General features: G+C 37.7%; 8 protein-coding genes across 11 annotated transcripts; 4 read left to right on the top strand and 4 right to left on the bottom strand.

Annotated features, from left to right (window-relative positions):
* LOC104758364 (UDP-glycosyltransferase 79B5) lies at nt 98-1,683 on the bottom strand. Its single transcript, XM_010481218.2, has one exon. The coding sequence runs from the start codon at nt 1,611-1,613 to the stop codon at nt 267-269; it is 1,347 nt and encodes a 448-aa protein (XP_010479520.1). The 5' UTR covers nt 1,614-1,683; the 3' UTR covers nt 98-266.
* LOC104758363 lies at nt 2,032-3,823 on the top strand. Its single transcript, XM_010481215.2, has 4 exons — nt 2,032-2,419; nt 2,753-2,881; nt 2,971-3,155; nt 3,226-3,823. The coding sequence occupies exons 1-4, from the start codon at nt 2,207-2,209 to the stop codon at nt 3,608-3,610; spliced, it is 912 nt and encodes a 303-aa protein (XP_010479517.1). The 5' UTR covers nt 2,032-2,206; the 3' UTR covers nt 3,611-3,823.
* Nucleotides 4,370-6,556, top strand: LOC104758362. 3 transcript variants are annotated; one of them, XM_010481212.2, is made up of 2 exons: nt 4,370-4,620; nt 5,186-6,556. In XM_010481212.2, the coding sequence occupies exon 2, from the start codon at nt 5,194-5,196 to the stop codon at nt 6,397-6,399; it is 1,206 nt and encodes a 401-aa protein (XP_010479514.1). In that variant the 5' UTR covers nt 4,370-4,620; nt 5,186-5,193; the 3' UTR covers nt 6,400-6,556. The 3 variants fall into 3 exon arrangements, with proteins under 3 accessions (XP_010479514.1, XP_010479515.1, XP_010479516.1); XM_010481213.1 differs by lacking the exon at nt 4,370-4,620 and adding an exon at nt 4,627-4,783; XM_010481214.2 differs by lacking the exon at nt 4,370-4,620 and adding an exon at nt 4,800-4,918.
* LOC104758361 (cytochrome P450 705A20-like) lies at nt 6,593-8,489 on the bottom strand. Its single transcript, XM_010481211.2, has 2 exons — nt 7,467-8,489; nt 6,593-7,372 (listed from the first exon to the last, which is right to left on the bottom strand). The coding sequence occupies exons 1-2, from the start codon at nt 8,391-8,393 to the stop codon at nt 6,734-6,736; spliced, it is 1,566 nt and encodes a 521-aa protein (XP_010479513.1). The 5' UTR covers nt 8,394-8,489; the 3' UTR covers nt 6,593-6,733.
* Nucleotides 8,547-11,809, bottom strand: LOC104758360 (pseudouridine-5'-phosphate glycosidase-like). Its single transcript, XM_010481210.2, has 13 exons — nt 11,630-11,809; nt 11,300-11,383; nt 11,104-11,197; nt 10,857-10,967; nt 10,516-10,598; nt 10,073-10,132; nt 9,922-9,982; nt 9,674-9,780; nt 9,512-9,589; nt 9,385-9,430; nt 9,169-9,289; nt 8,973-9,058; nt 8,547-8,795 (listed from the first exon to the last, which is right to left on the bottom strand). Exons 2-13 carry the CDS (start codon nt 11,375-11,377, stop codon nt 8,725-8,727), a joined length of 996 nt encoding a protein of 331 aa, XP_010479512.1. The 5' UTR covers nt 11,378-11,383; nt 11,630-11,809; the 3' UTR covers nt 8,547-8,724.
* LOC104758359 (vacuolar protein sorting-associated protein 53 A) lies at nt 11,903-20,063 on the top strand. 2 transcript variants are annotated; one of them, XM_010481209.2, is made up of 24 exons: nt 11,903-12,004; nt 12,184-12,284; nt 12,470-12,564; nt 12,642-12,698; nt 12,809-12,959; nt 13,262-13,332; nt 13,530-13,654; nt 14,081-14,241; nt 14,348-14,489; nt 15,178-15,241; nt 15,489-15,674; nt 15,766-15,807; nt 16,106-16,210; nt 16,293-16,352; nt 16,781-16,858; nt 17,157-17,264; nt 17,334-17,399; nt 17,952-18,029; nt 18,100-18,233; nt 18,324-18,417; nt 18,562-18,639; nt 18,941-19,003; nt 19,229-19,393; nt 19,601-20,063. In XM_010481209.2, the coding sequence occupies exons 2-24, from the start codon at nt 12,236-12,238 to the stop codon at nt 19,901-19,903; spliced, it is 2,475 nt and encodes an 824-aa protein (XP_010479511.1). In that variant the 5' UTR covers nt 11,903-12,004; nt 12,184-12,235; the 3' UTR covers nt 19,904-20,063. The 2 variants fall into 2 exon arrangements, with proteins under 2 accessions (XP_010479511.1, XP_010479509.1); XM_010481207.2 differs by having other exon boundaries at nt 11,908-12,018.
* Nucleotides 23,166-24,931, top strand: LOC104758358 (ubiquitin-conjugating enzyme E2 20-like). Its single transcript, XM_010481206.1, has 6 exons — nt 23,166-23,532; nt 23,919-23,946; nt 24,053-24,280; nt 24,365-24,428; nt 24,526-24,585; nt 24,683-24,931. The coding sequence occupies exons 1-6, from the start codon at nt 23,417-23,419 to the stop codon at nt 24,727-24,729; spliced, it is 543 nt and encodes a 180-aa protein (XP_010479508.1). The 5' UTR covers nt 23,166-23,416; the 3' UTR covers nt 24,730-24,931.
* LOC104758357 (formate--tetrahydrofolate ligase-like) lies at nt 24,999-26,114 on the bottom strand. Its single transcript, XM_010481205.1, has 3 exons — nt 25,759-26,114; nt 25,509-25,655; nt 24,999-25,405 (listed from the first exon to the last, which is right to left on the bottom strand). The coding sequence occupies exons 1-3, from the start codon at nt 26,101-26,103 to the stop codon at nt 25,130-25,132; spliced, it is 768 nt and encodes a 255-aa protein (XP_010479507.1). The 5' UTR covers nt 26,104-26,114; the 3' UTR covers nt 24,999-25,129.

The raw sequence follows: 26,120 nt of genomic DNA, 5'->3' as shown, positions 1-26,120 counted from the left end.
ATTTTTACGAAAAGATACGACAAAAAATCACAACTGTTGTTGACATTTATTCAGATTGCTATTATTATATAGATTAAAGAAAAGTTGAACCATTGCATAGCCATTTTAGATTCTTTAATACATACAAGAAGAAATCATTTAAATTGTGTGATCTTTCTAATCATTTCTTAGTAAGACTTTATATTAAAAATTTAAACCGACACTCTTTATTTTAAAATTGAGTACACACATTCATTATTGGTTTTGGAACTTTCACAGTATTGAATTCAAGAAGATGTTGTGTTGTTGACTTCATCCTCCAAAGTTTCTACGAACTTATCAGCATAACCACTAAAAAATCCAGGACTAACCAAAGTCTCTTTCAATTTCTTATGATTTCTCTTCACTAAGTTCCCAATCTCACTATCTTTATCCATCACAGATTTAACCGTGTCCATCAAACTCTCCTTGGAGAACCATCCGGAATCTTCTCTCTGCACCTTCACAGAGACTTCGAGTTCTTCGGTCAGCAGTCTTGTGATGAGAATCTGATCAGCCAACTGAGGAATAAACACAATCTGGCAATCACTAACCAAAGACTCCCACATTGAGCCAAACCCACAATGGTTCACAAAGCAACCTACTGATGGATGAGACAATATCAAAGGTTGTTCCACCCATCCTTCCCAAACGATTCCACGCCCTTTAACCCGTTCTTCAAACCCTTTTGGTAATGCTTCCTGAACCGTTGATGAGCCTTTTCGTGGCATGACCACTATTAAAAACGGTAGACCCGTTAGCTCCATTCCTAAACAGAGTTCTTGAAACTGATCCTTCTCGAAAAAGAATTGGGTGCCAAAAGCGCAAAACACTACCGAGCCTGGTTCAAATCCGTTTAACCACTGACTCCATCGATCTTCTAGTGGTTTACCACTTTTACTTTGAGGTTCAGGGAGCATCGGACCGGTTAAGAGAACTTTCTTTTGACATTCTCTTTCGATGAAACCGCATAGCTTACCTTCAAGTTCCACGCACGTCCTTATGGAAACAACGTCACAGTTCTTAAGGCCTGTGGTAATTAGCCCGAAAAGCTCATGAGAACTCGCGAAGAGAGAACAGACGTTAGCTTCATGTCCACGTAAGGCCACTTTGGATAAAGGATAATCCGGCGGAGGAAACCCTAATTCAGCACAAGGTGCAAGAACCATAGCTAGGCAAGCTGCCGATATGATCTGGTAGTTTACACTCTTGAATCCAAACTCTTTTGCCATATCTGGAACCCAATGAATAAAATCGAAAAAGATTAGGTCTGGTTTTAAGGCACGGACCTTAGCTTCGATCTGATCGCGTAAGAGATCCATGGCATCGAATATGGGTTTCTTAGTTGAGTTTGGGAGATCTGATGCCGTCTCGGCGCCAGAAGGGAGACCATCGACATGAGGGAGAGTAAGAGGTTCCAAGACAATGCTGTCCGGGAACAGATTGAGAGGTTCAAGCTGCTTGTGAGCTTTCTTGGGAAGGAAAAAAGTGATGGTATGACCTTTCTCAGCTAGTTTGTTGGCTAGATGAAGATATGGAATCATATGACCAAAACCAAACCATGGGTACATAAAAGCATGAAACTTTGACCCCATTTCTTGAAGAGAGCCAAAAGAAGATAACCAGTAAGTAGTAACACACTTTTGTTTCTTTCTTTTTCTCTACTCAAGTTATATATATACAAGACAGCTGCTTCCATTTTTGCTTGAAAGTTGTGTAGTAGTTGAGATGCTCTTCCTCTGGATAGATTTAATTAGTCAAAAAAATGTGTATTAGTTGGGGTTAATTATTATTGGGTTAGGTGGTAATTGGTTGGATGCATGTGCCATGTATTCAACAATGTTATTTGTCTTTTGCTTCAACACATACTGTATTTAAAAAGCAGATTAGTACTGTTAGAATCACAGATCAGTGTTCCAAACTGTTAAAATCTAAGTACATGTAACAAAACCAAAGCGAGTTTCAAGAACAGCCACGTGTAACATTTCTCTTAGTAAATGGCAAAAGTCCTAAGCTTTTTGGAGTGAGCCATGGCTCACACGACACGAGCCTTTACTGGTGAACGAAGACGAAATCAACTGATAAAAATTGAAACATTTTTTTTATCTGTAAAGATGTTAAATTGACTGTTTGAGGGAGAACCTGAGTTGTTTCGTTTCACCAATTATTCTCTCAAGGAACTAAGAAAATGGGGGTTTCGATGTTGGATTCGTCATGGAGTTTCCGATTATACCCGAAGATGTCGCCTCCTTCACCAACACCAAAACTCGCAAGCTCTTTGACAGATCCAATTTGTCTGAATATGAGGTTTGGTCATCCAATTAGGGCATATTCAGCACGAGTTCTGAAATGCAGGTCTGTTGTGTCTGAGGATTTTGTTGAGAGAAGTAGCCCATCTGTGGTAACAAACTTAAATCTCAGCTTTCGAATTTTGTTTTAGAATTGCATTGATGTCCATTGATTTGTTCTCATGTCTAGTCTTCCAATAGAATGTGTTGAACAAGTTCATTAAAGGGAGAAAGAGTGAAACTTTTTTCTTGGCTTTGTGGATTGAAAGGTTTTAGTGAAGATACATGACCAAAGACAAGCTTAAATTGTGATATCTCCTGTTAAAGTCTTGGCCTTTTGTTTGCTCAATGGTCACTCTGTCTCTAATCCTCTTTGTAGATTAAGAACACCTCTTCGATATAGGCTATATGTCAACTGTTATTCTCTACCTTATTCCTTTTGAAAGGTTAAGAAAGAGCTGGAGATTTGCTTCGACCTCATACATAGGCTCGGGAGAGGCATTTTGTACTTAGGTTCTGCCAGAATCCCACCAAACCATTCACATTACCTACAAGCACAAGAGTTGAGCAGAGAAGTAACTAAGACCTTCTAAAACTCTCTACAAAAGAGTTAGTTTTCATCTTACGATATAGATTTTTCAGAGTTGTGTGTTATTTTCATCAGGCAGCAAATCTGTTGGACTGTACTACATGGTCTGGAGCTGGACCAGGACTTATGGATGCTGTGACTAAAGGTGCTTTGGAAGCTGAGAAACCGGTCGGTGGCATCAAGATAGAAAAAGAAGCTGGTGAATGGACCGCATCCAAGTTTCATCCTTACCTCCCTCCTCAGAATTACCATACTTGCAGGTAAACCGTAGCCACACGCATCACTTCTACTCTGACTAAACATCCCTAAAATGTTGGAACCAATGTTTAGGTTCTTCTCGGCGAGAAAACATGGATTAGTGGATGCAGTGATGAGAAACAATGTCTCTGATAAGACAGCAGTAATTGCACTTCCAGGTGGTATTGGCACACTCGATGAAATGTTTGAGATTTTGGCATTGATTCAGCTCAAAAGGATTGGATCTGCATTGCCAGTTCCATTCATTGTGATGAATTATGATTCTTTCTATTCAAAGCTGCTTGAATTCATAGAGAGTTGTGAAAAGTTGGGAACTGTTTCTAAAGGAGAAGTTTCTGCATTGTGGAAGGTATGCAACAACAACTTTGAAGCTTTAACATACTTAGCTGAATTCTACGACTTGCCTTATGGTTCTACAAAACTAGAAACTGAACTTAGAAAATCCAGTCGTGGATGACTAGTTTCTTAGCTCTTTTGCTTATTTTTTAAATTGTAAGAGATCATAGTTTTGACCATGACCAACAAATTTGAAGCTATGTGGCACATGTAGAGTATAAGATTCGTGTGTTCAATATATATGTGTATAAATCAATCAGATTTGTTGTTATCACTTCAAGCTTATGTTTCTTATCTTAGCATCTCGAGTTATTCTTCTACTTCACTGAACTTATGTTGATGGAGTGATGGTTATGTTAAAGCTAGTACATGTGAATAGGGTTTTGTTTGTATCAAGGACCTTTCCGTCCTACAAGCTTTAAATCATAAATCAAAAGATTCTCCACTACAGCGTTACCGATGACAAACAGTCATCAATTATTTCACTACTATGCAAACACATGTCTTCGGCTATTTATAACACTTGCATAAACCACTTAATAAAAGCTTATAATCAGTGCATTTTAAACTAGTCTAGCTTGAGCCTTCTTCAAATCAATTAACTGTGAACTCATTGATATACAAAAGTAATGAACCAGTTTAACCAAGCAAGACCAAACAAATTTCTGATAAAAGATCAACCAAACCAATCAGATTTGTGGTCCATATCTTCATCCTAATGCCAAAAAAAAACAAAAAGTAAAAATAAAGGATACATAAATCTTTTTAAAGTAAGTTTCTTTAGAGAGCCTTTAGAGCCGTTGTGTTGTGGTATATAGAAACTGAATACAAACAAACAAAAGTGAAAACTTGAAAAAAAAAAAGAGAGAGGCGTCTATAATTTGTAGATCGTGCCTACTTAGAAAAGTCTATTTCACACTGAATATTAAACAATAACGCAATAATTGCTCTTCTTTCACTTTCTACATCTTTCTTCTTCTTCTTCTTCTTCTTCTTCCTTCTCCGTTGCAAAGCTCAAGAAAACAAAATCCAAGTCGGTTTTTGCAAGCAAGCGCAAATTTCAAGAAGAAGAAAAAACAGAGAAAAGCTTTCTTCTTCTTTTTGACCTTTCTCCACCCCCCCGAATTAAAGGTTAACAGAGCCTTAATTTCGTCTTTTTACTTATAACGAGAACCCTTTATCAAAAAAGATCTTTACTTTATCCTTATTCTTATCTGCAAAAATTCGTTCTTGTTCCTTAGATTATGGTTTTTTTTTGTTCCTCGAGAAAGTTGATTGCTTTCTTGGAATCCATGTACGGCCCTTTCTCTTTCTTGTTTTTTTTTTATAAAGGAAGCGTCTGCGTTAAACTGTTTTAGTAACTTAGTGAATTGATTAAGCAATCTTGACCATGATCAAGTTTTTAGCTTTTTTTTTTGCTTGAGATCAGGTAAAAGACCAAATTTCTCCTTATATTTTGTTGTTTGAGGTGTTCTTGAGCTTTGTTTTAATGGCATAATTGATTGCAGCATTTTAAAGTTCTATGATTCGCCAGAGATTTGATTTGACTCACTTAGTAAATTCTGTTATTTGTGTTTGAATTAGTGTCTTTTTGTTAGTTACCTAAAGAATATACACCAAACTCCAAAAGGTTTGTTTGTTTTATTTTATTATGGATGATTCCAAATGAAACTTGTTGTCTTTTAATTGTTTGCAGATCCTGTTATGGAGTCTCCACAATCTGAGGCATCAATCGTCAACGGTAGTATCCATTTGAATGGCAGTGGTGAAACCAGAACAGAGAAACCGGTCTTGTCGTCTAGTTCAGACAGTTTCGTTGGTGTGCTTGAGGTTTTTGTTCACCAAGCTAGGGATATCCAGAACATCTGTATTTATCATAAGCAAGATGTGTATGCTAAGCTTTCTCTCACAAGCGATCCCAAGACCTCCTTGTCCACTAAGATCATCAATGGTGGAGGGAGAAACCCTGTTTTTGATGATACCCTTCAGTTCGATGTGAAGAATCTGGATTGTTCTCTTAAGTGTGAGATATATATGATGAGCCGCGTGAAGAATTATCTTGAGGATCAGTTACTTGGATTCACTCTTGTACCTTTGTCTGAAGTGATGATTGTGAGGAATGGGAAGCTGGAGAAAGAGTTCTCTCTTTCGTCAACCGATTTGTATCACTCTCCTGCAGGATTTGTCGAGTTGTCTCTGTCGTATGCAGGAGATTTGCCCGAGGTAATGCACATTCCTGCGGTTCCAACAGCTGATGAGACCCAGTTGGCTCCTATCGAGTTTGATGAAGATGAGTTTTTGGATCCAAAGATTGTCTGTGAAAACAATCAAATGGTGTCCACGTACTTTTCTACTACTTGTTCTGATTCTGATGATTTTGCAAGCTCTGAAACCGGCTTTATGGAAGTAAACAGCATCCAGTCTACAGTTGTTGACACTGTTGACAAAGCAGCCCCAGCGTCTGCAGTTGTTGACACTGTTGACAAAGCAGCCCCAGCGAATACTGTCTCAACAAATGAAATATCTTCTCCATCAACTGCAGTTAGCTCTGGTTCCTCGGGAACTCATGATGATTCAAAGCAATCAAGCGAAGGAAACAACTCAGGTTCAGTTAAAGAAGCGACAAAGGCAACAGATATCATCGAGAATGGTGATTTGGATAAGACGGATGATGAAACAGTTGTGAAACCGGTTCTGAAGGTGAACATTGAACCAGAGCAACAGGTGGTGCAGCAAGATATTGTTGACATGTACACGAAAAGCTTGCAGCAATTTACTGAATCACTGGCTAAGATGAAACTCCCTTTGGACATTGACAGCCCGACCCAATCAGAGAACTCAAGCTCCTCTCAGCAGACGCCAAAGAGTGCTAGTTCCCGTGTTTTCTATGGGAGTAGAGCCTTCTTCTGAAGCTCGGTAATCATCTCAAGTTGGCATCAGAAGTAGCAAGTAGTGAAAGTATGATAAGTTAAAAGTAGACTATCCAAAATGTGTAACTATCTCCCTTTGATGCCTATAGCTTTTCATGTTGTCTGCAACGTTTCTAATTTAGTACTACAGTTTCCCACTCGTCCCTTCTCATATAACAAATGCTTCAGACTATATAAACAACCGCTTTCTGTTTGAAGAAGAAAAAGTACAAAGACAGCAAGTTCATCACCAATTTCAGACATCAACATGAAATATCAAACTCAACCATCAAACTAAAGATCTCTAGATTACCCATTATCAAATAAAATCAAAACTAAGGATTTCTAGATTCAAAGCTAGCTAACGGGTTAATTCGAGCAACAGGAGTGCATTTAAGTGGATGGGCCATGCTTAGAGTCATTTCTCCAGTTTCCTCCATGTTAACCATATCTCCATTAATTCTCCAGTCAAAACATTGTACCATTGTTCCAATGGCTACTCCAATAAAGATATAGCCCAAGTTTGTTCCGGGACATCCTCTTCTTCCACTTCCAAAAGGAATGTAGTTCAAAGCTAACTGTTCTCTCTCATCTTCTTTCCTTTTTGGGGGAACCATGAACCTCTCGGGCTGAAACTCGTCTGGATATTCCCATGAATCCGGATCTCTCATCACCGCATAAGCGTTTATTATCATTGTTGTGTTCTGTGCTATGTAAAACCCCCCGATCTTGCATCCCTCTGTTGCATTTCTCACCAAGATTGGCGTATGCGGGTGTAGTCTTAGCCCTTCTTTCACCACAGCCTGCAAATACGGCAGGTTTAAGAGATCTGTTTCTTGAATCAACCTCGTTTTCCCGACAACAGTTTCTATCTCTTCTCTCAATCTTTTAAGAATCTCGGGATGGTTAATGAGTTCCGCCATTATCCACTGTGTTGTATGTGCTGAGGTATCAGTGCCTCCAATGAAAAGCTCCTACGCAACCACATGCAAAATGTTAAAGATAAACTCTTTGCATGATCCTTACGCGGCAGCCATGAAAGACCATGAAATAAATTCAAGATATTACCACAAAGAGCGCTTTGATTTGGTTCCTGGTAATCTTAAACTCTGCATTGTCGTCTGCACAAACTTCCAACAGAACATCCATCATGTCTCTATCCTCTTTCTTGTTCGGATTCTCTTCGTGTTCTTTAATAATCTTCTCCAGCAATTCATCGTACCTCTGCGACACCTCCATGATTTCCTTCTCAAAAAGAGAGATCCCAAGCTTCTTGAGAGCTCGACCAACCGTGCTAGCTATAAGGAACTTCTTCACCAAACTAAGTGATTTGGTCACCAAGCCTCTGACTTGCTCTGCTTCACCGTTCTCCTCTGAGCACCTCCTCCCCATCATCATTCTGCAAATGCTGTTATTTGTTAGCTTCATCATCTCTATACCAACATCAACAGTCTCATTCTTTGCTGCCTTATCGAACAACATAGCACAGAAAGTCTTGAGTTCTTTTCCACGGATGAGCCGCGTCTGCTCGAGGGAATGAGACCCGAGAAGCTTTGTGACTAAGAGCTTCTTCATAAATCTCCAGTAATCTCCATAAGGAGCTGAGACAAAGCCAAAGGAACCAAAAAGTATTGATTTTTCCATTATAGGAACCGTGCGATCACGGGTAACAAAGTTCAGGTCGTGGGTTCTGAAGATTTCATAGGCCATGGAGCCCGACGAGACTAGAACGAATGGGATATGGAAGGCGCGGAGTTGAAGGAGGGGACCATACTGGGAGGAGATTTTCTGAAAGGATTTGTGACATGGAACAGAGAGGAGAAGGTGAAGATGACCTATGACTGGTAGAGACGGTGGGCTTGGAGGTAGACCACAGTCTTGGAGTTGTGGATCTTTTGATTTCTTGAAAAAGAAAGCAGAGAGACAGAAGAGTGGGAAGAGCAATAGGAAGATGAAAATGAAGCAGAGCTGAAAGTCAACGGTGATTGCTGCCATTGTTGTCCAAAACCTGCAGAGAGGGTCAGATGAAGCAGAATGGTTTTATTTTATATATACCCTTTCTCTCAGATCTTCCCTTGAGATCCTTTGTAAGATTCAGATATCTAAATAGTTTAATATTAAAGGGACGTTAGACAAGGAGACAAAACAGGCTCCACAAGAGATATTTATATATATATAACATGTGAAAATAGGTTTAAGAGTTTCTTGAGCTAAAGAAAAAATCATTGATAACCAACATAAAAACACTTAAGAACTACCAATGCAAAACATCTTCGAGAAGTCCTGAATCTGAGCTTGAGCTTCAGCTTGAGATTGATAAGGAAGCTCACATCAGCTGAGAAAGGGCTACTGCAATCTGTGAACCAATAAGGGCATTGTTTTTCACAAGCGCAATGTCTGGAAACTGAGTCAAGGAATTCAAGACTTCCAATCTTGAGACAATGCTGTTTTTAGGCCATGTAAGGGTTTGGGATTTTCGATACTGATATAAATTTCTGAAACTACTTAAAGTAATTAGACGGCAAAAGATTGGTTGAGTATTAAAGATTAAGGGAACTTATAGACAAAGGATACTTGCGGCAAGTGAAGTGCCTCCAGTTAATTCATTAACCCGTGCAAGTAAGAACGGAGTTTCTGCATTTCCAGTAACGTTTTGTTCCCTGGACAACACCAAATTCAGTATTAAGACGATAAAATTAGAAAAAGAAGAAAATCCCTTGAAGTTTTCTGATGCAGCATGTATAAAAAGATATTAATTTCTTTATATGACCTTGCTTCAGTAAGAGCACGCTGTGTTGCTGATTCGATAAGATTTCCGGCGGCTGAATGCTGTTTCGGAATTGGAACAGCAAATAGAATCCCTGCCTGACGATTCAGCTTCATGTTTGCATCTGGAAAAAGCGGTTTTCTCAATGTGATAAGGGCTCAAAAGTCAAAACGCATAAGTACTCTAAAAAGGAAATTTGGAGACAAAGATTACACTTGCCTATTACTCGAGCACAGTCTTCAGGACTATCTACACGGGAAGGTGCCTATAGAAGTTAATATACCCACGTCACAACTAAATGTCTAAAGTTCAGCAATTGATTAATTTTAGTGGTACAAATTTTCACCTTACAGCCGCTTTTTTCTGTGAAAAATGCTGGAAACTCATCGCTCTTGTATGCAGCAACAAACACCTCTTGAGTTTCCTGCATTGTCAACAAATAGCTCTTGTGAAAAACCAAACTCTTAACAGTTGACAAGTAAATATACCTCGACTAGGGATTACATACCAGATATTCAAGAGTCTTTGGAATATCAAGTATTGATTTAACGCCTGCTGATATCACTGCTATAGGGGTTCTTCCAAGTGCAGTAAGATCAGATGATATGTCCATAGCTGCATTAAAAACACATTATAGCAGAGCATGCCAGGCACATATTGGCTTCAAAAGTACTCAACACCATCATCACAACAGAGTTTCTAACCGTGTAATTAGAAAAATTGAAATAGAAGTACAATAACGGGTATGAAACTTACTATGGTTAGCATGCCTATGCACACCTCCTATCCCGCCCGTCACAAAAACTTGGATGCCAACCTGCAACAACCAAAAATTCCTCTGAAATGCAATGAATCCCAAAACTACTATAGAAATATCAAAAATCCTCACAGGAACAAATCCAATTACCATAGAAGCGAAAAACAACGTTGCAGAGACTGTAGTTGCACCGTTTCCTCTTGTAGCCACCTGACGGAAACCATTTAGGCATTATGGAAGAAGAAATCAGCCCATGCATCGATTGACAGAGAAGCGGAAAAGTATATAAGGTGTTTGTCTATATTAAAAGCTAGTTTATAGTGCAGTAGGTTGAATAAACTGATGCAATTTAGTATTCTGAGCTGACATAGGATATTTTTTCATGACTAGAGTATGTAAATAAATGTTAAACTGGAGAATAAACAAGTTATCAATTTAGTATTCTGAACTGATATAGGATATTTTTTCATGACTAGAGTATGTAAATAAATGTTAAACTGGAGAATAAACAAGTTATCTTGTTTTCCGCTTGTACTGGTGAATATAATGATGGTGCAGATAGTAAAAAATAAAAGCCACTAGAAGTGACTCACAACATGTGGTATGTCTCTGCCTGCTGTCTTTTGGACACTTTTTCCCAGAGATGCAAGACGTTCTAATTCTTCTTCGTTCAAACCTGTTAACTACATATTAGCATCTATAACGAAAAGAAAAAACCTACAAGAATCAAAAGAAACTACTGGTTTTTGATCCTTTACGATAAGAGATCTATATCCGTGATCTAAGATCTTGAAACCAAGTTGGGGTGCAGGATATGTAAATTGTCAAAGATGTTCTAAAAACCGCTAAAGTTAACTTGGAGATTAGTGTTACCAGGTTCGATAACTCCAAAGCCTAGAGAGTAAAAAACTGTGATCCACCAGTATTAACTCACCTATGCAAGGTACTCCATTCAGGATAGCTATAGTTGCAGGGATTGCTCCATTTTCTCTCACAATTGACTCTACCTCTTTTGCTGTTTGCAGATTTTGAGGGTAAGGCATCCCTAAAAATAGACAGGTAAAGATAGACTAAGATCCAAGAATACAGGCTTATGTTCTGAAACTAACTTTAATCAAATTCAAGAGAATGCAATTCAAACAAGTCTGAATTATTGATAGAACTAGGAAAGAGCAAACAACCATGGGAGATAATGGTTGACTCAAGAGCGACCACAGCGCGCCCATTGGATAATGCTTCAGATACTTGTGGAGATATCTTAACCAGACTCCTGAGCTGCTTCAAAAACCAATTGTAAGAGAAAACAAATAAAGAATTGGAAAAAGCCTACAAACAGTGGGAAATTCAAAAGAGAGCTGGATCTTTTTACACAGAAACCTTGGTGTTTGCGTCAAGAGGTGAAAGATGATTCTGGAGATTCGAGATTCTAGACTGAGCAGAAGAAGAAGAAGCCATTTCTCCCTGAAAAATGCAGTTTTTGAAAGCCAACGATCAGAAATGACAAAACTTTCGGGTCAAATGTTTCAGAAGAAGCCTGGGAAATTTCTGAAATTTACAGTAACAATGAACTTAGGAACCACCACTAGAGGATCAAAGAACTAATCTTAATACCCAAAAGGCGCCTTTTTTGTGTTCTTGTCTAATTATTACAGTCAAAACAATTGAAAATAACGAACAAGAAAGAACTCTTCAAGTTGAAAAATTTACCCAAGCAAATCAGGTTCTGCTGCTCACCAAGGATATATAGCTTTGCAAACAGAATCAGTATGAGAAAATATATATTGTATTATAGTGAAAGATTTGTATCTATCTTCACTCTTCAGGTATCTTTGAGAGATACATAGCGGAGGAACTAAAAGTCCGATGTTGACGAAACAAGTCGGGTGAACCGGGTTTGGGGAATCGATTTGGTTTAATACATCGGCTATCAGATAGTATAAGAATTATAAACCGGTCCGGTTTATAATTGAACTGAGAGCAAAGAGTAAGAGAGAGATCTAATTGAACCAACTGAGTGTTTGGGTCCGTTGGCCACACACGAAGGACCGATCCAATCTCAGTCGCCGGCAGTCATCGCCACCGGTAATCCCAAACTCGTAAGCTTCTTCAGTTTTCACTCTTTAGACCATCGGTAATCCCTAATTGTTCCCGAATTGATCTAATAGTTGCGTCGCAATCGATCGCTGTGACAGATAGATAAACAGCTTAATTGTTCTTCACATTCGTGTTGATAAAAGTGTCGCTGATCATCTGTTTTGCAGATCTTCACATTTCGAGTGATTTTGGTTTTCTCTCACACAAAATTTACAAGCCATGGATAAATCGAGTGCTTTAGAGTATATCAACCAGATGTTCCCAACAGGTGATTTTGTAATTTTCTTCATGAAAACAGTATCAGAGGGATTAAATCCCAAGTATTATGATGAACTGTTGAATTTTTCTTGCTTCTGTAATCATGACCTTGTAGTTCAACTGCTGATTAGTTTTCTGCATATGTAATGTGACTGCTTTTACCATGAGTTTCAAATGTGTGTGTTTCCTTTACAGAGGCATCACTATCTGGCGTTGAGCCACTTATGCAAAAGATTCAGGGTGAGATTCGTCGGGTTGATGCTAGCATACTCTCTGCTGTTCGTCAACAGGTGAGCTTTTACTTTTTTCTACGTTTACGCAATAGTTATGCTCAATCTTATTCTTCGGACTGGTAATTGTACCTTAGAGTAACTCGGGAACTAAAGCTAAAGAGGATCTTGCTGATGCTACACGTGCTGTGGAGGTTTGTTTCTCATAGATCGATATGAAGTGTTTTTTTCGTTCTATCTATATATCAGTTCCCTTTCAGTTCATTCGTAAGAGAAGTTTGATCTTATTTTCGATTTCATACAGGAACTCTCTCATAAGATACAAGAGATAAAATCCAAAGCTGAGCAAAGTGAAGCAATGGTTCAAGAAATATGCCGTGACATTAAGAAGTTAGATTTTGCAAAGAAGAACATAACCACCACAATCACTGCTCTTCATCGCCTTACAATGTTAGGTTAGTTAGCAATCATTTACTCTGTTAATTTGTTCATTCTTTTTACCATATCTGGTCATGGTATCCTGAAATCAGAACAATAGCCCAAGTGTAGTGAATATAATCAAAACAGGGCTCATATAATTAGGGGTTCCAAGGTAGGCAACATCAGATAAGTGACATGATGTTGCTGGATATCCTATTTTGAGGATTTATGTCATCTTTATATGGTAAACCAAGATATGCCATGTGCGTAGCTTAAGTTGATCAAGTGCACACTATTCATTAGCTCATTAATGAAATTTGCTACCATGCTATGGCAGTTTCTGCTGTGGAACAGCTTCAGGTGATGGCGTCAAAAAGACAATACAAAGAGGCAGCTGCACAGCTGGAGGTACTTTTTGCAATTCGACAATCTTTTGCTTTTCTTGGTTCAGTTAGGTTGTAGTTCATTTGCTTTGGCTTTATGTTCACCGTCGGAGCTCCTTTGTCATTATTTAGCGTTAGGCTACCTAGTTGGATGTAATAGAAGACGATTCTTTGTATTTTCTGATTATATTCTTAAGATTCTAATTCTATAATATATTTTAGGCCGTAAACCAGTTAAATAATCACTTCGAAGCATACAGGGATGTTCCTAAAATCACGGAGCTCAGAGAAAAGCTTAATAATATAAAACAAATCCTGAAGTCCCATGTATTTTCTGATTTTTCCAGGTAATGCCTTTAGTGATTTGATCATATTTTACATACAAAAATAAGTCTGTGGCCAGCCAAAAGAGGTCCGCTGTAATGCTAGTGATTGATGCTCTTGCTTAATTCCTTTAACGTCATTCTCAGTAAGATTACAGCTCGAATGGATTTTTTTTCCCTATAGAATTTAGGTGTATCAGGTGATGAATTTTGCCCTTTTAGTGTCAAAATTGTGGTTTATGCTTGTTGGCTACTCTGTTGCTAATATAGTGCCTGCATACTGATTAAGCTTATTTGCTGCTTCATCTTCTCGGGAAAACCAAAATTTGTTTTGAGATGCTTATCTAGCATTTATTTTCACTTTTGGCATCTTCCACAGTCCCTCCCCATCTTATCTGTTAGATGCCGAAAACCTACATTTACCAAAAATATCTACTGTTGTCATCTCAGTTTAGGCACTGGGAAAGAGACAGAGGACACAAATTTGCTACAGCAGCTATCTGATTCTTGCTTGGTTGTTGATGCTCTGGAGCCATCTGTGAGGGAAGAGTTGGTAAACAACTTTTGCAGCAGGGAGCTCACCTCATATGAACAAATTTTTGAAGGAGCTGGTATGTTGTACTTAATTCTCTACATATTACTGGCACTGAAACTCTGAAAGTGCATGTTTATTTTGTCTTTATTTATTTAACTTCTAAGAGGTTTATTTGTTTGCAGAATTGGCAAAGTTGGATAAAACAGAGCGGAGATATGCTTGGATTAAGCGTCGAATCCGAACAAATGAAGAAATTTGGAAGATTTTTCCTGCTTCTTGGCATGTGCCTTATAGATTATGCATCCAGTTCTGCAAACAAACAAGGTACTACCTCTAGAGTTGCGATGAACATTTTTTCCTTCCCAGTTCATTTTTTCCTATCTTTTCTTCTTAGAGTCCTCAAAAACTTCGGGACTGGGCTACATAACACCCCTACTCTTCTGAACTTGATAACTAGATAATTGTCCCACACTTTTATTGTTAGGACATGGCTACATAACACTCCTACCTGGCGCGTCAATAGTATAAAATTTGTGAAGGAAGAAAAATTTTGATGTGCAAAAACTTAAAATTTTTGTTAATAGTGAATATTTTAAAAGAACAAACTTTTAAAAGCTTTTATAAACAGTAAATTTTTGGGAATGGGTCATATTTTTGGAGATCAAAATAAATGCATGGTATATAATATCTACTTTTTAAAAGCATGGTTTTTGTTGAATCAAACAAGAAAGTTAAATGAAATTTGTTTCATTTTGATGTAAGGGAAAAAATCTTAGATGAGTAAATATTTTAGTAAGTAAAGGTTAGTTTTATTAGTGCCGTATCTTTGTTGTTCATTTTTAATTTCTGTGTCAAGGTAAGAGGACACCCTTTTTTTAGTTTGTATTTTTGGTTGGTTTGTAGTCACTTTGCTATGAAAGATTAAGTCGCAGTGGTAACTGTGTTAATCTTAATTTAACAATAATATGCAACCTTCTCACCTAACTGTCCTTTTTTCCCATCAATTTTTCAGGAAGCAAGTAGAATATATTCTGGTCAATATGAAAGAGAAGCCGGTTGTAGCGATATTGCTTCTGGTCGGGCATACTCTCTTAGATCAATCATTGCATATGCAAGCTTTGCTTACATACATATTTCATTACATTGATCAGATGGACATAGGGGCGTTATTTCAATTTTAGATATTCCTCTGAAGGACATATAAAATGATTATGAATTATCTTACCCTGTTCCTCCTTTTCACTATCATAAAATCCTGTTATGTTGAATATCTTGTGGAATGTTTCAGGCCTCTATTAAAGTTTGATGTCTTTGAATTGTTAGGCACTACAAAGGACAGTAGAGTTCGAAAAAGAACTTGAAAAGAAATTTGGTGGTGGTGTTCCTACTAAAGATATTGAAGATGACATTGAAGAAATTGGTACATGGGAAGATAATAGTCAGAATATATCCAAAATCCGCAAGAAATATGAAAAGAAGTTTGCTGCTAATCAAGAATCCGAGGAGAATGTATATTCTTTTTCTTATTCTATATTATGGAACACACTCTAGTAATTGTATATTAACGCTTACACTTTTATTGTGATAATGTTTTCAACAGGAAAAGACCGGAAACAAAGACTTATCTGTTACTGGCGCTGGGGTATATTCCCTACCTCCTGATTTTGTTGGTTGATGTCTTATCTATAGTAATTCTGAAATCCCTTAGAGAGAAAGTGGTAGTTGCTTCACTCTTAACAGTTTATAGGCACAATATTACATTTCTAAAAGATAGTATTAATATCTTGCATGGCATCCCCATTTAAGGGTCTACTGAGATTCTTAGACTTTCATCATCCCACTTGACCTTACATACCTGGAAACTGAAATGATATGTAATCTACTTGTGCAATTCTATCATTTGCAGTGTTTATTTACTCACTAGTTACTTGAATTCGCAGTTTAACTTCCGTGGAATGATCTCTTCCTGCTTTGAACCTCATTTAACTCCATATATTGAGTTGGAAGAGAAGACACTTATGGATGACCTGGAGAAAATTGTTCAGGTAATAAAATATTTTTCTCTTCACGAAATTATTTTGTTCCAAGGTTTGTGAAGTTATCTTAGTTTTGTATTCGTTCTGTCAGGAGGAAACATGGGATATTGAGGATGGAAGTCAAAATAATGTTTTATCTAGCAGCACACAGGTGAGTACCTAGGAAAGTTTCTTGTAGAAGGGTAAATAGTTTTAACGTTTACAGATATTTACATCCTTATTCAGTGGATTGAATGATTAAGACATCCACTAGGTATTAATTGGCAGGGGTAATTGGCTTCTTTATATAGGTGTGTATAATAACTCTCTACTTGATACATTGAACCTATAACTTGGTCATACCCACTGAGCTGGATAGAAATTTGGATTATCTCCGTGTTGTATGTTGTAGTAGTAGAAAAAGTATTCGTGTTAGACCGGATATTATACTCAAGATGAATTTCGAAAAGTATTGTCCGTGCATAGTGAACTATCAATGTTACTAAAAAACTAGTGAGAACTTAATAACATTCATATACAAGCTATATCTGTCACGTTATAGCTTATCGTTGGTAATCATTTGAAATGCCTTGTTTGCAGCTATTTTCCAATATAAAGAAGAGCTTGAAACGTTGTAATACTCTCAGTACGAACCAGACTTTATTCAGTTTATTCAAGGTACATTTTTCATATGCTTGATATGGGCTTTCAATATATATATTATAGAATTGTACTGTGAAGTCGAGCAATGTCTTAGTCTAAGAACCAGCTTTGTTTGGGGGTTTTAGAATTTTATTTCGAGAAACCTTTTTAGTTGACTCAGCTTTTCTAGCCACCTAGGTTCCCACAAGGGTTGGGCATACACATGCTGTCTTTAATGATGTTTGCAGGCCAATTTAAATGTTCTACTTCACGGTCTTAGATAAGGTGGTTGGAGATTTGAGTTTATTTTTTTGAAATGGTCTCCTCTCTACAGGTCTTTCAACGAGTTCTGAAGGCCTATGCTACAAAGCTATTTGGTAAGCTCCCAAAAGGAGGCACTGGTATCGTTGCCGCAGCCACAGGCATGGATGGACAGATAAAGGTGGGCCTTCTTCCTGTTTCCTATGTGTGCTTTTTGATGTAGTTTTACCTATTTATTTCCTCTGTGCAGGTCTCGGAGAGAGATGAAAAGGTGATATGCTACATAGTTAATTCTGCTGAGTATTGCCACAAAACAGTAAGCTTGTTCTTCCCTATTATTCTGTTTTCTTGCCTTTCTCACATTTGGCACCCTCAGCATGCAGCATATATATGTTGATACCTGTGTGTATCCTGTTGCGACGGGTCAATGGGGTTGTATCATATGGTCCTAATCTTCTTTTGAGGATAGTCATAGAAAAACCAGTTTTGACATTGTTAATCTTTGCATCAAGTTCCAAGAAACTTCCATGGGTCTAGTTATATTCTCAATGAGTTTGTGATGTGATCTTCCTCCAAAGCATTTTAAGCAATGAACTTCATATCTTACACCTCCAAATTTCTTGGTTTTACCAATTCCAGCGTAGTTGTGAAAGGTTTTTGCAATTTTTCTTATATATTTGTGTCACACATGTGGTAGTTTTTCAAATATAGTATCTGTTGCTTCAGTATTAAACAATTTAATGCAAGCTGTTATGTTGTTCCGGGATACAAGATGTGTGTCGGTGTTTGTAGGATTCTATCTTAAAGTTTTGATTAAGTGAACAGCAATGCGGTACTTCACAAGGAATATTTGCTATTTGTATTGCAGTCTGGTGAACTGGCAGAAAACGTCGCAGAAATTATTGACCCACATTATGCTGATGGTGTAGACATGTCAGAGGTCCAGGTATTGATCACATGAAGGACTTAATAGTTTTCCCTATTTAGGATTGTACTTAAGCTGTGCTGCTGTGTAGGATGAATTTTCAGCTGTCATAACTAAAGCATTGGTAACACTGGTCCTTGGACTTGAGACTAAATTTGACACAGAAATGGCAGCGATGACACGTGTTCTGTGGAGCACACTCGAGAGCGTGGGTGACCAGTCTTTGTAAGATCTAACTGGGGTGTTAAAAGCTTATATTGTTTTTGATGCCCATATGACCAAGCGTTAACAACATGCATTTGCATCTTCATATAGGTACGTGAATGGAATAAATACAATCCTTAGCAGCAGCATTCCTGTCCTCGGGAAACTTCTAACACCAGTTTACTTCCAGTTTTTCCTCGACAAGGTAATTATAAAGAGTGTGTACGATTTGAGTGCCTTCATGATCTGATGGTTGTGGTCTTGTGCAAATTTGACCCGCATGAAATGGGGTCAAACCTTGAGCAGGTCCTTACAAAATTTTCATGCTACCCTGTATAACTTTGTGCAGCTGGCATCATCCCTAGGACCACGGTTCTATGCTAATATTTTCAGATGCAAGCAACTATCCGAAACGGGAGCTCAACAGGTTAGCTTGCATGGTCTACGTTTCTCGGATACCTCTGATTATCTCTGTTGTGATTTCTCTAACAGTCAACTAGAATGATGTCAGTGTGAAAAAAATAAATTTACCTAGTTTATGAGTATCCAATGACTAGAGCCAAACATAGTCTGGTTATATTGCCTTATCGTTCACACTTTTTTCTTTTGTCGATGTTTAGTAATTTCTGAACTTGTACTAGTATTCATGCGATGTTATGTTTCTGAGCCCTTGGTTTTTAGTTTGTTTTAGAGTTTGAATATGAATTATTTGGCTTTTGGTTTCACAGATGTTACTAGATACGCAAGCCGTGAAGACGATTCTGCTAGAGATTCCTTCCCTTGCCAGACAGGTTAGCTCCTCACTACCAATTTATGTCATTGATGTTATCTCAGTGTGACTTATTACTGGGTATCTTCTGCGCAAAAGTAGAATACCTGATGCCTAAACCCTTTGGATATTCTTGTTTCGGTCATATATCCGGTATCAGAGAAAACGCATATAGCACTTTAGTCTGTAAATCCGAAACGGGTTACTTTTTTAAGTTTTGACATATCTTTTAATAATATCATTGCAGACTTCAACTGCAGCCAGCTATTCCAAATTTGTGAGCCGTGAAATGAGCAGAGCTGAAGCACTCCTTAAGGTCATACTATCCCCAATAGATTCAGTGGCAGACACTTATCGTGCACTGTTTCCGGAAGGAACACCCATGGAGTTTCAACGCATCTTGGAACTTAAGGTAATTTTGACATGTCTTAACCCATTTCCTCATTCTAAAACGAACTGGCGTGAGACCCGAGTCTGGTTTCGCAACAGTATTCTAGAGCGACTGTTTATATCGTGGGGCTAAGTATTGTTCTCTCCCAACAGCATTAGTTCTTTCTCTCTATATCACACTATAGGGGCCTTAAAAATACGCTGAAACTTGTTCTGGTGTTTGGTGCAGGGTCTGAAAAAAGCTGATCAGCAGAGTATACTTGATGATTTCAACAAGCATGGCCCAGGATTCACACAGCCGTCAGTTACAGCGGCAATGCCACAACCTATGCCAAGCCCACCTGCACCCCCACTGGCAATCACTAATCCGGCTACAGCCGCTGGGTTCATAGCAAATAGTGAGGATGTGTTAACTAGAGCAGCTGCACTTGGCAGAGGAGCTGCAAGCACTGGCTTCAAGAAGTTCATCGCTCTTACTGAAGCTGCCAAAGACCGCAAAGATGGACCTCTGAGGAGACTCTTTAACGCATGATTTAGTTCTTTTCGACCCTTTGTTTTTTGGTTTTTTTTCATTTTTGGTTCTTGTACTCAGAACAACTTATCAGACCATTATGAGTCTGACAAATCGAACATTTAAATCCACAATATATCCATGTACACAAATTTCGCATTCATCTTTTGCCTCTTGTTTATTATTTTGGCTCCGACTTGTTTGAATTAGTTCATCAACCACCACAGGATTAATAGTCAGCTGAGTACCAGAAATCAAATAACATTGCACATGTGTCGTCTAGAGACTAAAACATGAAAGCATGTTCTGCAGATGTGTCGGCTAGTGATTGCAAAATTGGCACACCAGTTTGTAATCAGATTATAAAAGCAACTCATGATACCGCTTTTTGAGATCATCATTAAATAACACTCCACAAAATCAGTTTATTTTAGTCACTCCACCGTTTGAGGGTATTAGAGCATCTCCAATGAGAGATAATTATATTGAGCCTCTTATATTTTTTTAGTATTAAATAGTGTACTTTTTCAAAATAAATTGATCGACATTGACTTTCAGCAGGCGGCTGATACTTGGTTTTCATAGTTTGATTATGTTTGTTTGTTGTGTGTTGGAAACTGAATTCTCAATTGCTTGTGTGTATAGCCCAATAGATGGGAGGATTGCCTTATTGAGTATTTGTGATAATACTCATTCGTCTTAATTGTTGTTTGTGATGCATGTAAAGGCAAAGTGTGATTATGGAATCAAGGTAATAAAGAGGAGGATGTTCTAGTGGCTCAAGTGGTTGTTGTCTGTTTCCTATTAGGTTGCTAGAGTTGAGTCTTTAGAATGTTGCTAGGATTGCTGGTTCTTTGGTTAATGCTGGTTATTTGGAATTGTTGGATAATTTACTATTGGATTACAGTTATTGGTTAATTGCTGGATTGATGTTGTTGAATAAATGATGAATTATTTCCGTTGTTGTGTTTTATTGGGGTTAGGATGTTAGTGAATATGGGATCACTAGTTTAATATTGTGTAAAAAAATTGGTTGGGTCATTTCAGGTTGATTTTGACAAAGAAGATGAATGGGGTTATTTGGCGTTGATTAAAAATTGTAACTCAAAAGCAACTGTCTCAGGCTTAGCAAGTTATGTGAAGGAGATTGTGTGTTAATTTTGTGCACATTTACCAAGTAAGAAAACTTATAAGGGAGTCAAGGTGTTTGTCAGAGAACATATGTACAATTTTTCTCCTTCAGCTATCAACTGTTATCTGAAATTCGCTCCTTTAACAAACGATGAGGTCAAAGCTGATGCCGATGCTGATATTGTCATTCTAGAGAAGATTGTTGATACCTTGAGTGAAGAAAATAAGTTTTTTTGGGGAAAGCTTAATACCAAAAATTTGTCTGCAAGTGTTGGAGCTCTTCGTATTGCTGCTTTTAACTGGTTTCTGCTATTAATCAGAGTCATATCTCTGAAAAAAGAGCTCGGTTGGTTTATAATGTTCCATGGTATTCAGATTGACGTTGGTAAGTTGGTGTTTGAGCAAGTGATGGAGCTTTGTTCGTTTCAGAAAAATGAGTCACAATGTATAGTGTTTCCTCGAATTATCTTTGGTCTTCTTGAGCATCAAAGTAAAATCAGAATCTTCAAGGAAGTAAAATATATCCCTCCAGTATGCTATAAAAAGGATAAACAAATTGGTGAAGCTTACGATGTGTGGTTCAAAAAGAAGCATTCCAAGCCTGCCAAAAATACTATTTCAGAACCAATGAGTATATCTCAGGATGAGTTAGATCATCAAGGTGTTAAGGTTTTACAGCTTGGGGGCATTGGGATTCCACAAATTGGACAAGAGAACCCAGCAGCCACTTACGAGGCTCTTGTGGACACTGCACAGGCTCTTCAGACTCTCACAAATGTTGTTCATCGGCTGACTCAAAATCATCCCTTGTCAAAAATGATGCTTTAAGCTCTGTTTTTAACATATGTGTTCTCAACCTGGGGGAGATGGTTTGAGTTTCTGGGGGAGTTTTTCATTCAGTTGTAGGATTTTGGGGGAGTTGGAGTTTTTCATTGCAAGTTTCGATTGTAGGATTTTGGGAGAGTTGGGTGTTTCAAAATACAAGTCTGTTGTTTATTTTCAACATGGAAAACCTTAAGCGGCTTCATTGGATGTTCTTGTTTGATGAAAATCTTGTGTTTATGAAAGCTTGAACATTTGTTTAAATGGTTGTTATGACTGTATGGATCTTTTTGCTTGAAAAATTCTACAAACATGTGTTTGAGAGACACAAGGTTAAAATGGGGGAGATTGAAGATGCAAACATATGATATAGTCGTTGTACTAGGTACAAGTAGGACAAGAAGTAATACAGACAAACAATGAAGAGTCGAAATATGGAAATAAGTCATGGTGGTTAATGTACGAATCGATAAGGAAGATTACAAGAGCAGGAAGCTTGGAGAAAAGTCTAGAAGCTTGAAGTGTGTCTTTACAAAGGGAAAAGGGAAACTTAGAGAAGATAGACAACTTTCTTTTCCTCAAAGAACAAGAAAATTGTCAATTATTGTTAGTATTAGAATAGGGAAAAAACCTGTTATATGGCACACCTGTTTAATATAAATAGGATACCTTGGCCTCAGGGTAAAGGTAGAGATTTAGAGTTTGAAAATTCTTAGCAATTGTATTTTAAGCTTAAGAAAAATATAGCTTAGAGATTGAAAGAGGGCTGTGGAGTTTTGAGAGAGATTCTTGACCAAGTTTGTGATCCCAGAACTCGAGATTGAGAGAATAGAAAATATTTTTAAAAGAAAGAGTTGTAAACATATTTTCTATTAATCAAAAAGTTGTTTTGAGAAAATCCCTGTGTGAATTCTTGATTTAGTTTATGTACTAATAGCTCTTACTCTTTTCATATTTGTTTCACAAACTATATTTGAATACAATATTTATTTTCTTTAAACAATATATTAGAATACACATAAAACTATATTTGAATACAATATTTATTTCTTTAAACAATATATTAGAATACAATGTATCTAACTGAATTTAATATCCTTATGTGGAATATGCATTGCATTTTTTTTTTTTTTTTGACAACTATGCATTGCATTTATCAACAAAAATTAATTGTTTTTTTTTCTTTCAGATTCTGAATTAAGAAACAAAAGGAAACAAAAAAAAAAAAGTAAACTAGCCGTTGGATAAACCAATTTCAAAAGCTTAAGCGCCGCTTGTTTGCTTATCCAACGGTCAAAAACAAATCTTTTTTTCCATTTAAAGCGCAAAGCGACGCCGTTTTGTTCTCACCCAGACGTCGTTTTATAACCAAACCCTCTCATCTCATCTCTCTTACAAATCGGAAGGAAGAAGAAGGATCTTTGTTTTCTCTGCCTCTTAACTCCTTCTTCTTCTACTTTCGATTAATATTGAATCTGATTCGTCTCTACTAGTGTCCAATTTGTCTGTTTCGATTTCTCTTTTAAAAAATTCGATTTTTTTCGATTTCGGTCTTGACGAGTAAGAAGAAAGACGAAAGTGATGGCTCCCGTAAACGGGTATCAGGGAAACACTCCGGCGGATCCTCCGGCTTCTAATGGATCGAAACCACCCGCGGCTCCGACCAAGACTGTTGACAGCCAATCTGTTCTCAGAAGGTACTTTTTTCTTCTTCTTTTGCCTTGGGATCTTGTTTCCAACATTCCCCGTTTCAATTTCTTAACCGCCTTCGTCTTTTGCCTCGTATTAGTTTATCGTATCCATTTCATGGTATCGTTAGTATTTTGGCTATTACCCATATCCAATTCTTGTGGTTAATGTACTTCTGAATCCCAAAAAATGAAGTGGGAGACTTCTACTATATCGTTGCATACAAACTGTTTGTTAGAATGTCTCTGAGAGAACTAAACCTTTAAGATGTTCTTTGTATTCATCTTTCAGTCAGAACTTATCATTTCCCTTTAGTTTATATGTCACAAAGATTCAGTTTTTAATCATACCCACGGATTCTTAATCCGTTTTTTGTTTCTTTGCTTAAACGCAGGCTGCAATCTGAATTGATGGGCTTGATGGTGAGTTTTATCATCTTTCTTTCTCTTGCTGTAGATAAACAGATAGTGTGAATTGGTTTTTGTAGTTAAGATTTGCTCATAAGGTCTTGACTTGGGGTGTTTTCAGATGGGCGGTGGTCCGGGGATATCTGCTTTTCCAGAGGAAGACAACATATTCTGCTGGAAAGGGACGATCACAGGAAGCAAAGATACAGTTTTTGAAGGAACTGAGTACAGACTCTCCCTCTCTTTCTCCAATGACTATCCTTTCAAACCTCCAAAGGTTAAGTTCGAGACATGTTGCTTCCACCCCAATGTTGATGTCTATGGCAATATCTGCTTAGACATTCTTCAGGTAAAATGTACCTTCCATTTGTGTCTTTGCTCTACACAGAATTAGAGAAGAAGTGCCAAACTTAATCCGCATTCGTATTTGCAGGATAAGTGGTCATCTGCTTACGATGTTAGGACAATACTATTGTCGATTCAGAGCCTTCTGGGAGGTAATCTATCGGGCATAATGTTTGATTTCCTGTAAACTCTTTTTGTTGGCTGATCCAGTATCTGAGTGTGTTCTTTTACATCTTTTTCGGTGGTCAGAACCTAACATCAGCTCACCGTTGAACACACAAGCAGCTCAGCTCTGGAGCAACCAAGAAGGTGAAACAAAAGATGATATAACACTTATTATAAATCAAACGTCTTTGAAGTTCTTCCATTATGAGTTTCTTATGTCTCTTTTGTTATCACTGTGCAGAGTATAGGAAGATGGTTGAGAAGCTCTACAAGCCTCCCAGTGCATGATTTCTGCTAGCTCTTCTGATTCATAAATCTCCACTGCGTTTGATGATTTCACATACAATGATTTTCCAGAAGAAACACTTTGTGTCATTCATTTTGCTTTATTCTTTTGTTTCTGAACATCAGCAGTTTCATCTGTAACTTTACCTTTAGTTTTTTGACTTGAGCCGAATAATGACAGAATGTGACGAGTGGGTTTTTCATAGAGTAATCAGAAAGATAATATACTTTTTTATTCATTATAAAATGGTGGAGAGTGAGATTTCCAGAGATTAATCAGAAGAGATGTTTTATTCATTTCACAAACGAAGAAAAGAGTCCTCAATTTCGAAGTACAACTGCAGTTTTTTTATTGTTGAAGTGAGAAATGATAAGCACATAGGTTTGACTAAATTCACCAGATTTAAGAAAGGCCACGAACTTTTCCAGTGGCGGTGTCAATATCAATCTCGTAGAAACAAGGTCTTGTGGGAAGTCCAGGCATTGTGCTCATTGTACCAACCAGTGGATAGATGAAACCAGCTCCAATGCTTCCTCTAACATCTCTTATTGGCAACACAAACCCTGTAGGTGCTCCTTTCTTTGATGCATCATGGGAGAATGAATATTGCGTTTTCGACATGCATATGGGAAGGTTCGAGAAGCCTTGTTGTGTGTACATCTCAATCTGTTTCTCTGCCTGCATTTACATATCACAGAAGAATATAAGGGATTTACATAAAGGAGGTTTCTTTTAGCAACAATGCAACAAAATTGAAGAAGTCGGTTTAGGAATCAATCACCTGGTCTGAGTATTCAACACCACTGGCTCCATATGACTTAGCTATGGCCTCAATTTTGTCTTTGATGCTAATGTCCAATGGGTAGAGGAACCTAAGTGGATGTGTAATGTTTTGACAAGCTTTTTCAACCGCAATACCAAGATCCACCTACAACATTTCCAAGAACAATTCATTTTTTAAGCTGGAATCGCAAACATAAATTGCATATAATGTAATCAGAAAGTACTGGTATTCAAAGAGAGAAGATTACCGCTCCTTTACCACCATGAGCATGGTGGGAACAAATGACAGCATCAAAAGCACCAGCATCCATTGAAAATTTCCTAACTGCATTTAGCTCTGCTTCGGTATCCGTTGAGAACATATTCACAGCAACAACTACATTCACACCATAAGCCTTTGTGTTTGAGATGTGCTTTGCTAGATTCACACATCCAGCTTCAACCAAGGAAACATTCTCGCTTACATAAGCACGATCAAGAGGCCTCCCGGCAACAACATCAGGTCCACCACCATGCATTTTCAAGGCCCTAACAGTTGCCACAACAATCGCACACTGAGGCGTTAATCCGCTGTAACGACACTTAATATTCATGAACTTCTCTGTCCCAA

Source organism: Camelina sativa, chromosome 17, assembly GCF_000633955.1.
Source record: "Camelina sativa cultivar DH55 chromosome 17, Cs, whole genome shotgun sequence".
In the NCBI taxonomy this organism is placed as follows: domain Eukaryota; kingdom Viridiplantae; phylum Streptophyta; class Magnoliopsida; order Brassicales; family Brassicaceae; genus Camelina; species Camelina sativa.
The sequence above is the reverse complement of the archived record's forward strand: the minus strand, read 5'-3'. Positions and strand labels throughout refer to the sequence as shown.

Excerpts from the sequence above, each read along its gene's own strand:
- LOC104758364 (XM_010481218.2), bottom strand. The coding sequence starts at position 1,613 with ATGGGGTCAAAGTTTCATGCTTTTATGTACCCATGGTTTGGTTTTGGT.
- LOC104758363 (XM_010481215.2), top strand. The coding sequence starts at position 2,207 with ATGGGGGTTTCGATGTTGGATTCGTCATGGAGTTTCCGATTATACCCG. Across the intron at positions 2,420-2,752 it reads AGAGAAGTAGCCCATCTGTG|GTTAAGAAAGAGCTGGAGAT; the intron begins GTAACAAACTTA and ends TCCTTTTGAAAG. Across the intron at positions 3,156-3,225 it reads CAGAATTACCATACTTGCAG|GTTCTTCTCGGCGAGAAAAC; the intron begins GTAAACCGTAGC and ends ACCAATGTTTAG.
- LOC104758362 (XM_010481212.2), top strand. The coding sequence starts at position 5,194 with ATGGAGTCTCCACAATCTGAGGCATCAATCGTCAACGGTAGTATCCAT.
- LOC104758361 (XM_010481211.2), bottom strand. The coding sequence starts at position 8,393 with ATGGCAGCAATCACCGTTGACTTTCAGCTCTGCTTCATTTTCATCTTC. Across the intron at positions 7,373-7,466 it reads AAATCAAAGCGCTCTTTGTG|GAGCTTTTCATTGGAGGCAC; the intron begins GTAATATCTTGA and ends GTGGTTGCGTAG.
- LOC104758360 (XM_010481210.2), bottom strand. The coding sequence starts at position 11,377 with ATGGCTTCTTCTTCTTCTGCTCAGTCTAGAATCTCGAATCTCCAGAAT. Across the intron at positions 11,198-11,299 it reads CTCTTGACGCAAACACCAAG|CTCAGGAGTCTGGTTAAGAT; the intron begins GTTTCTGTGTAA and ends TTTTTGAAGCAG. Across the intron at positions 10,133-10,515 it reads GCAGAGACATACCACATGTT|GTGGCTACAAGAGGAAACGG; the intron begins GTGAGTCACTTC and ends GGTTTCCGTCAG.
- LOC104758359 (XM_010481209.2), top strand. The coding sequence starts at position 12,236 with ATGGATAAATCGAGTGCTTTAGAGTATATCAACCAGATGTTCCCAACA. Across the intron at positions 14,242-14,347 it reads ACAAATTTTTGAAGGAGCTG|AATTGGCAAAGTTGGATAAA; the intron begins GTATGTTGTACT and ends ATTTGTTTGCAG. Across the intron at positions 15,675-15,765 it reads ATCAAGAATCCGAGGAGAAT|GAAAAGACCGGAAACAAAGA; the intron begins GTATATTCTTTT and ends TGTTTTCAACAG.
- LOC104758358 (XM_010481206.1), top strand. The coding sequence starts at position 23,417 with ATGGCTCCCGTAAACGGGTATCAGGGAAACACTCCGGCGGATCCTCCG. Across the intron at positions 23,533-23,918 it reads AGCCAATCTGTTCTCAGAAG|GCTGCAATCTGAATTGATGG; the intron begins GTACTTTTTTCT and ends GCTTAAACGCAG. Across the intron at positions 23,947-24,052 it reads CTGAATTGATGGGCTTGATG|ATGGGCGGTGGTCCGGGGAT; the intron begins GTGAGTTTTATC and ends GGGTGTTTTCAG.
- LOC104758357 (XM_010481205.1), bottom strand. The coding sequence starts at position 26,103 with ATGAATATTAAGTGTCGTTACAGCGGATTAACGCCTCAGTGTGCGATT. Across the intron at positions 25,656-25,758 it reads CTCATGGTGGTAAAGGAGCG|GTGGATCTTGGTATTGCGGT; the intron begins GTAATCTTCTCT and ends GAAATGTTGTAG. Across the intron at positions 25,406-25,508 it reads GTGTTGAATACTCAGACCAG|GCAGAGAAACAGATTGAGAT; the intron begins GTGATTGATTCC and ends ATGTAAATGCAG.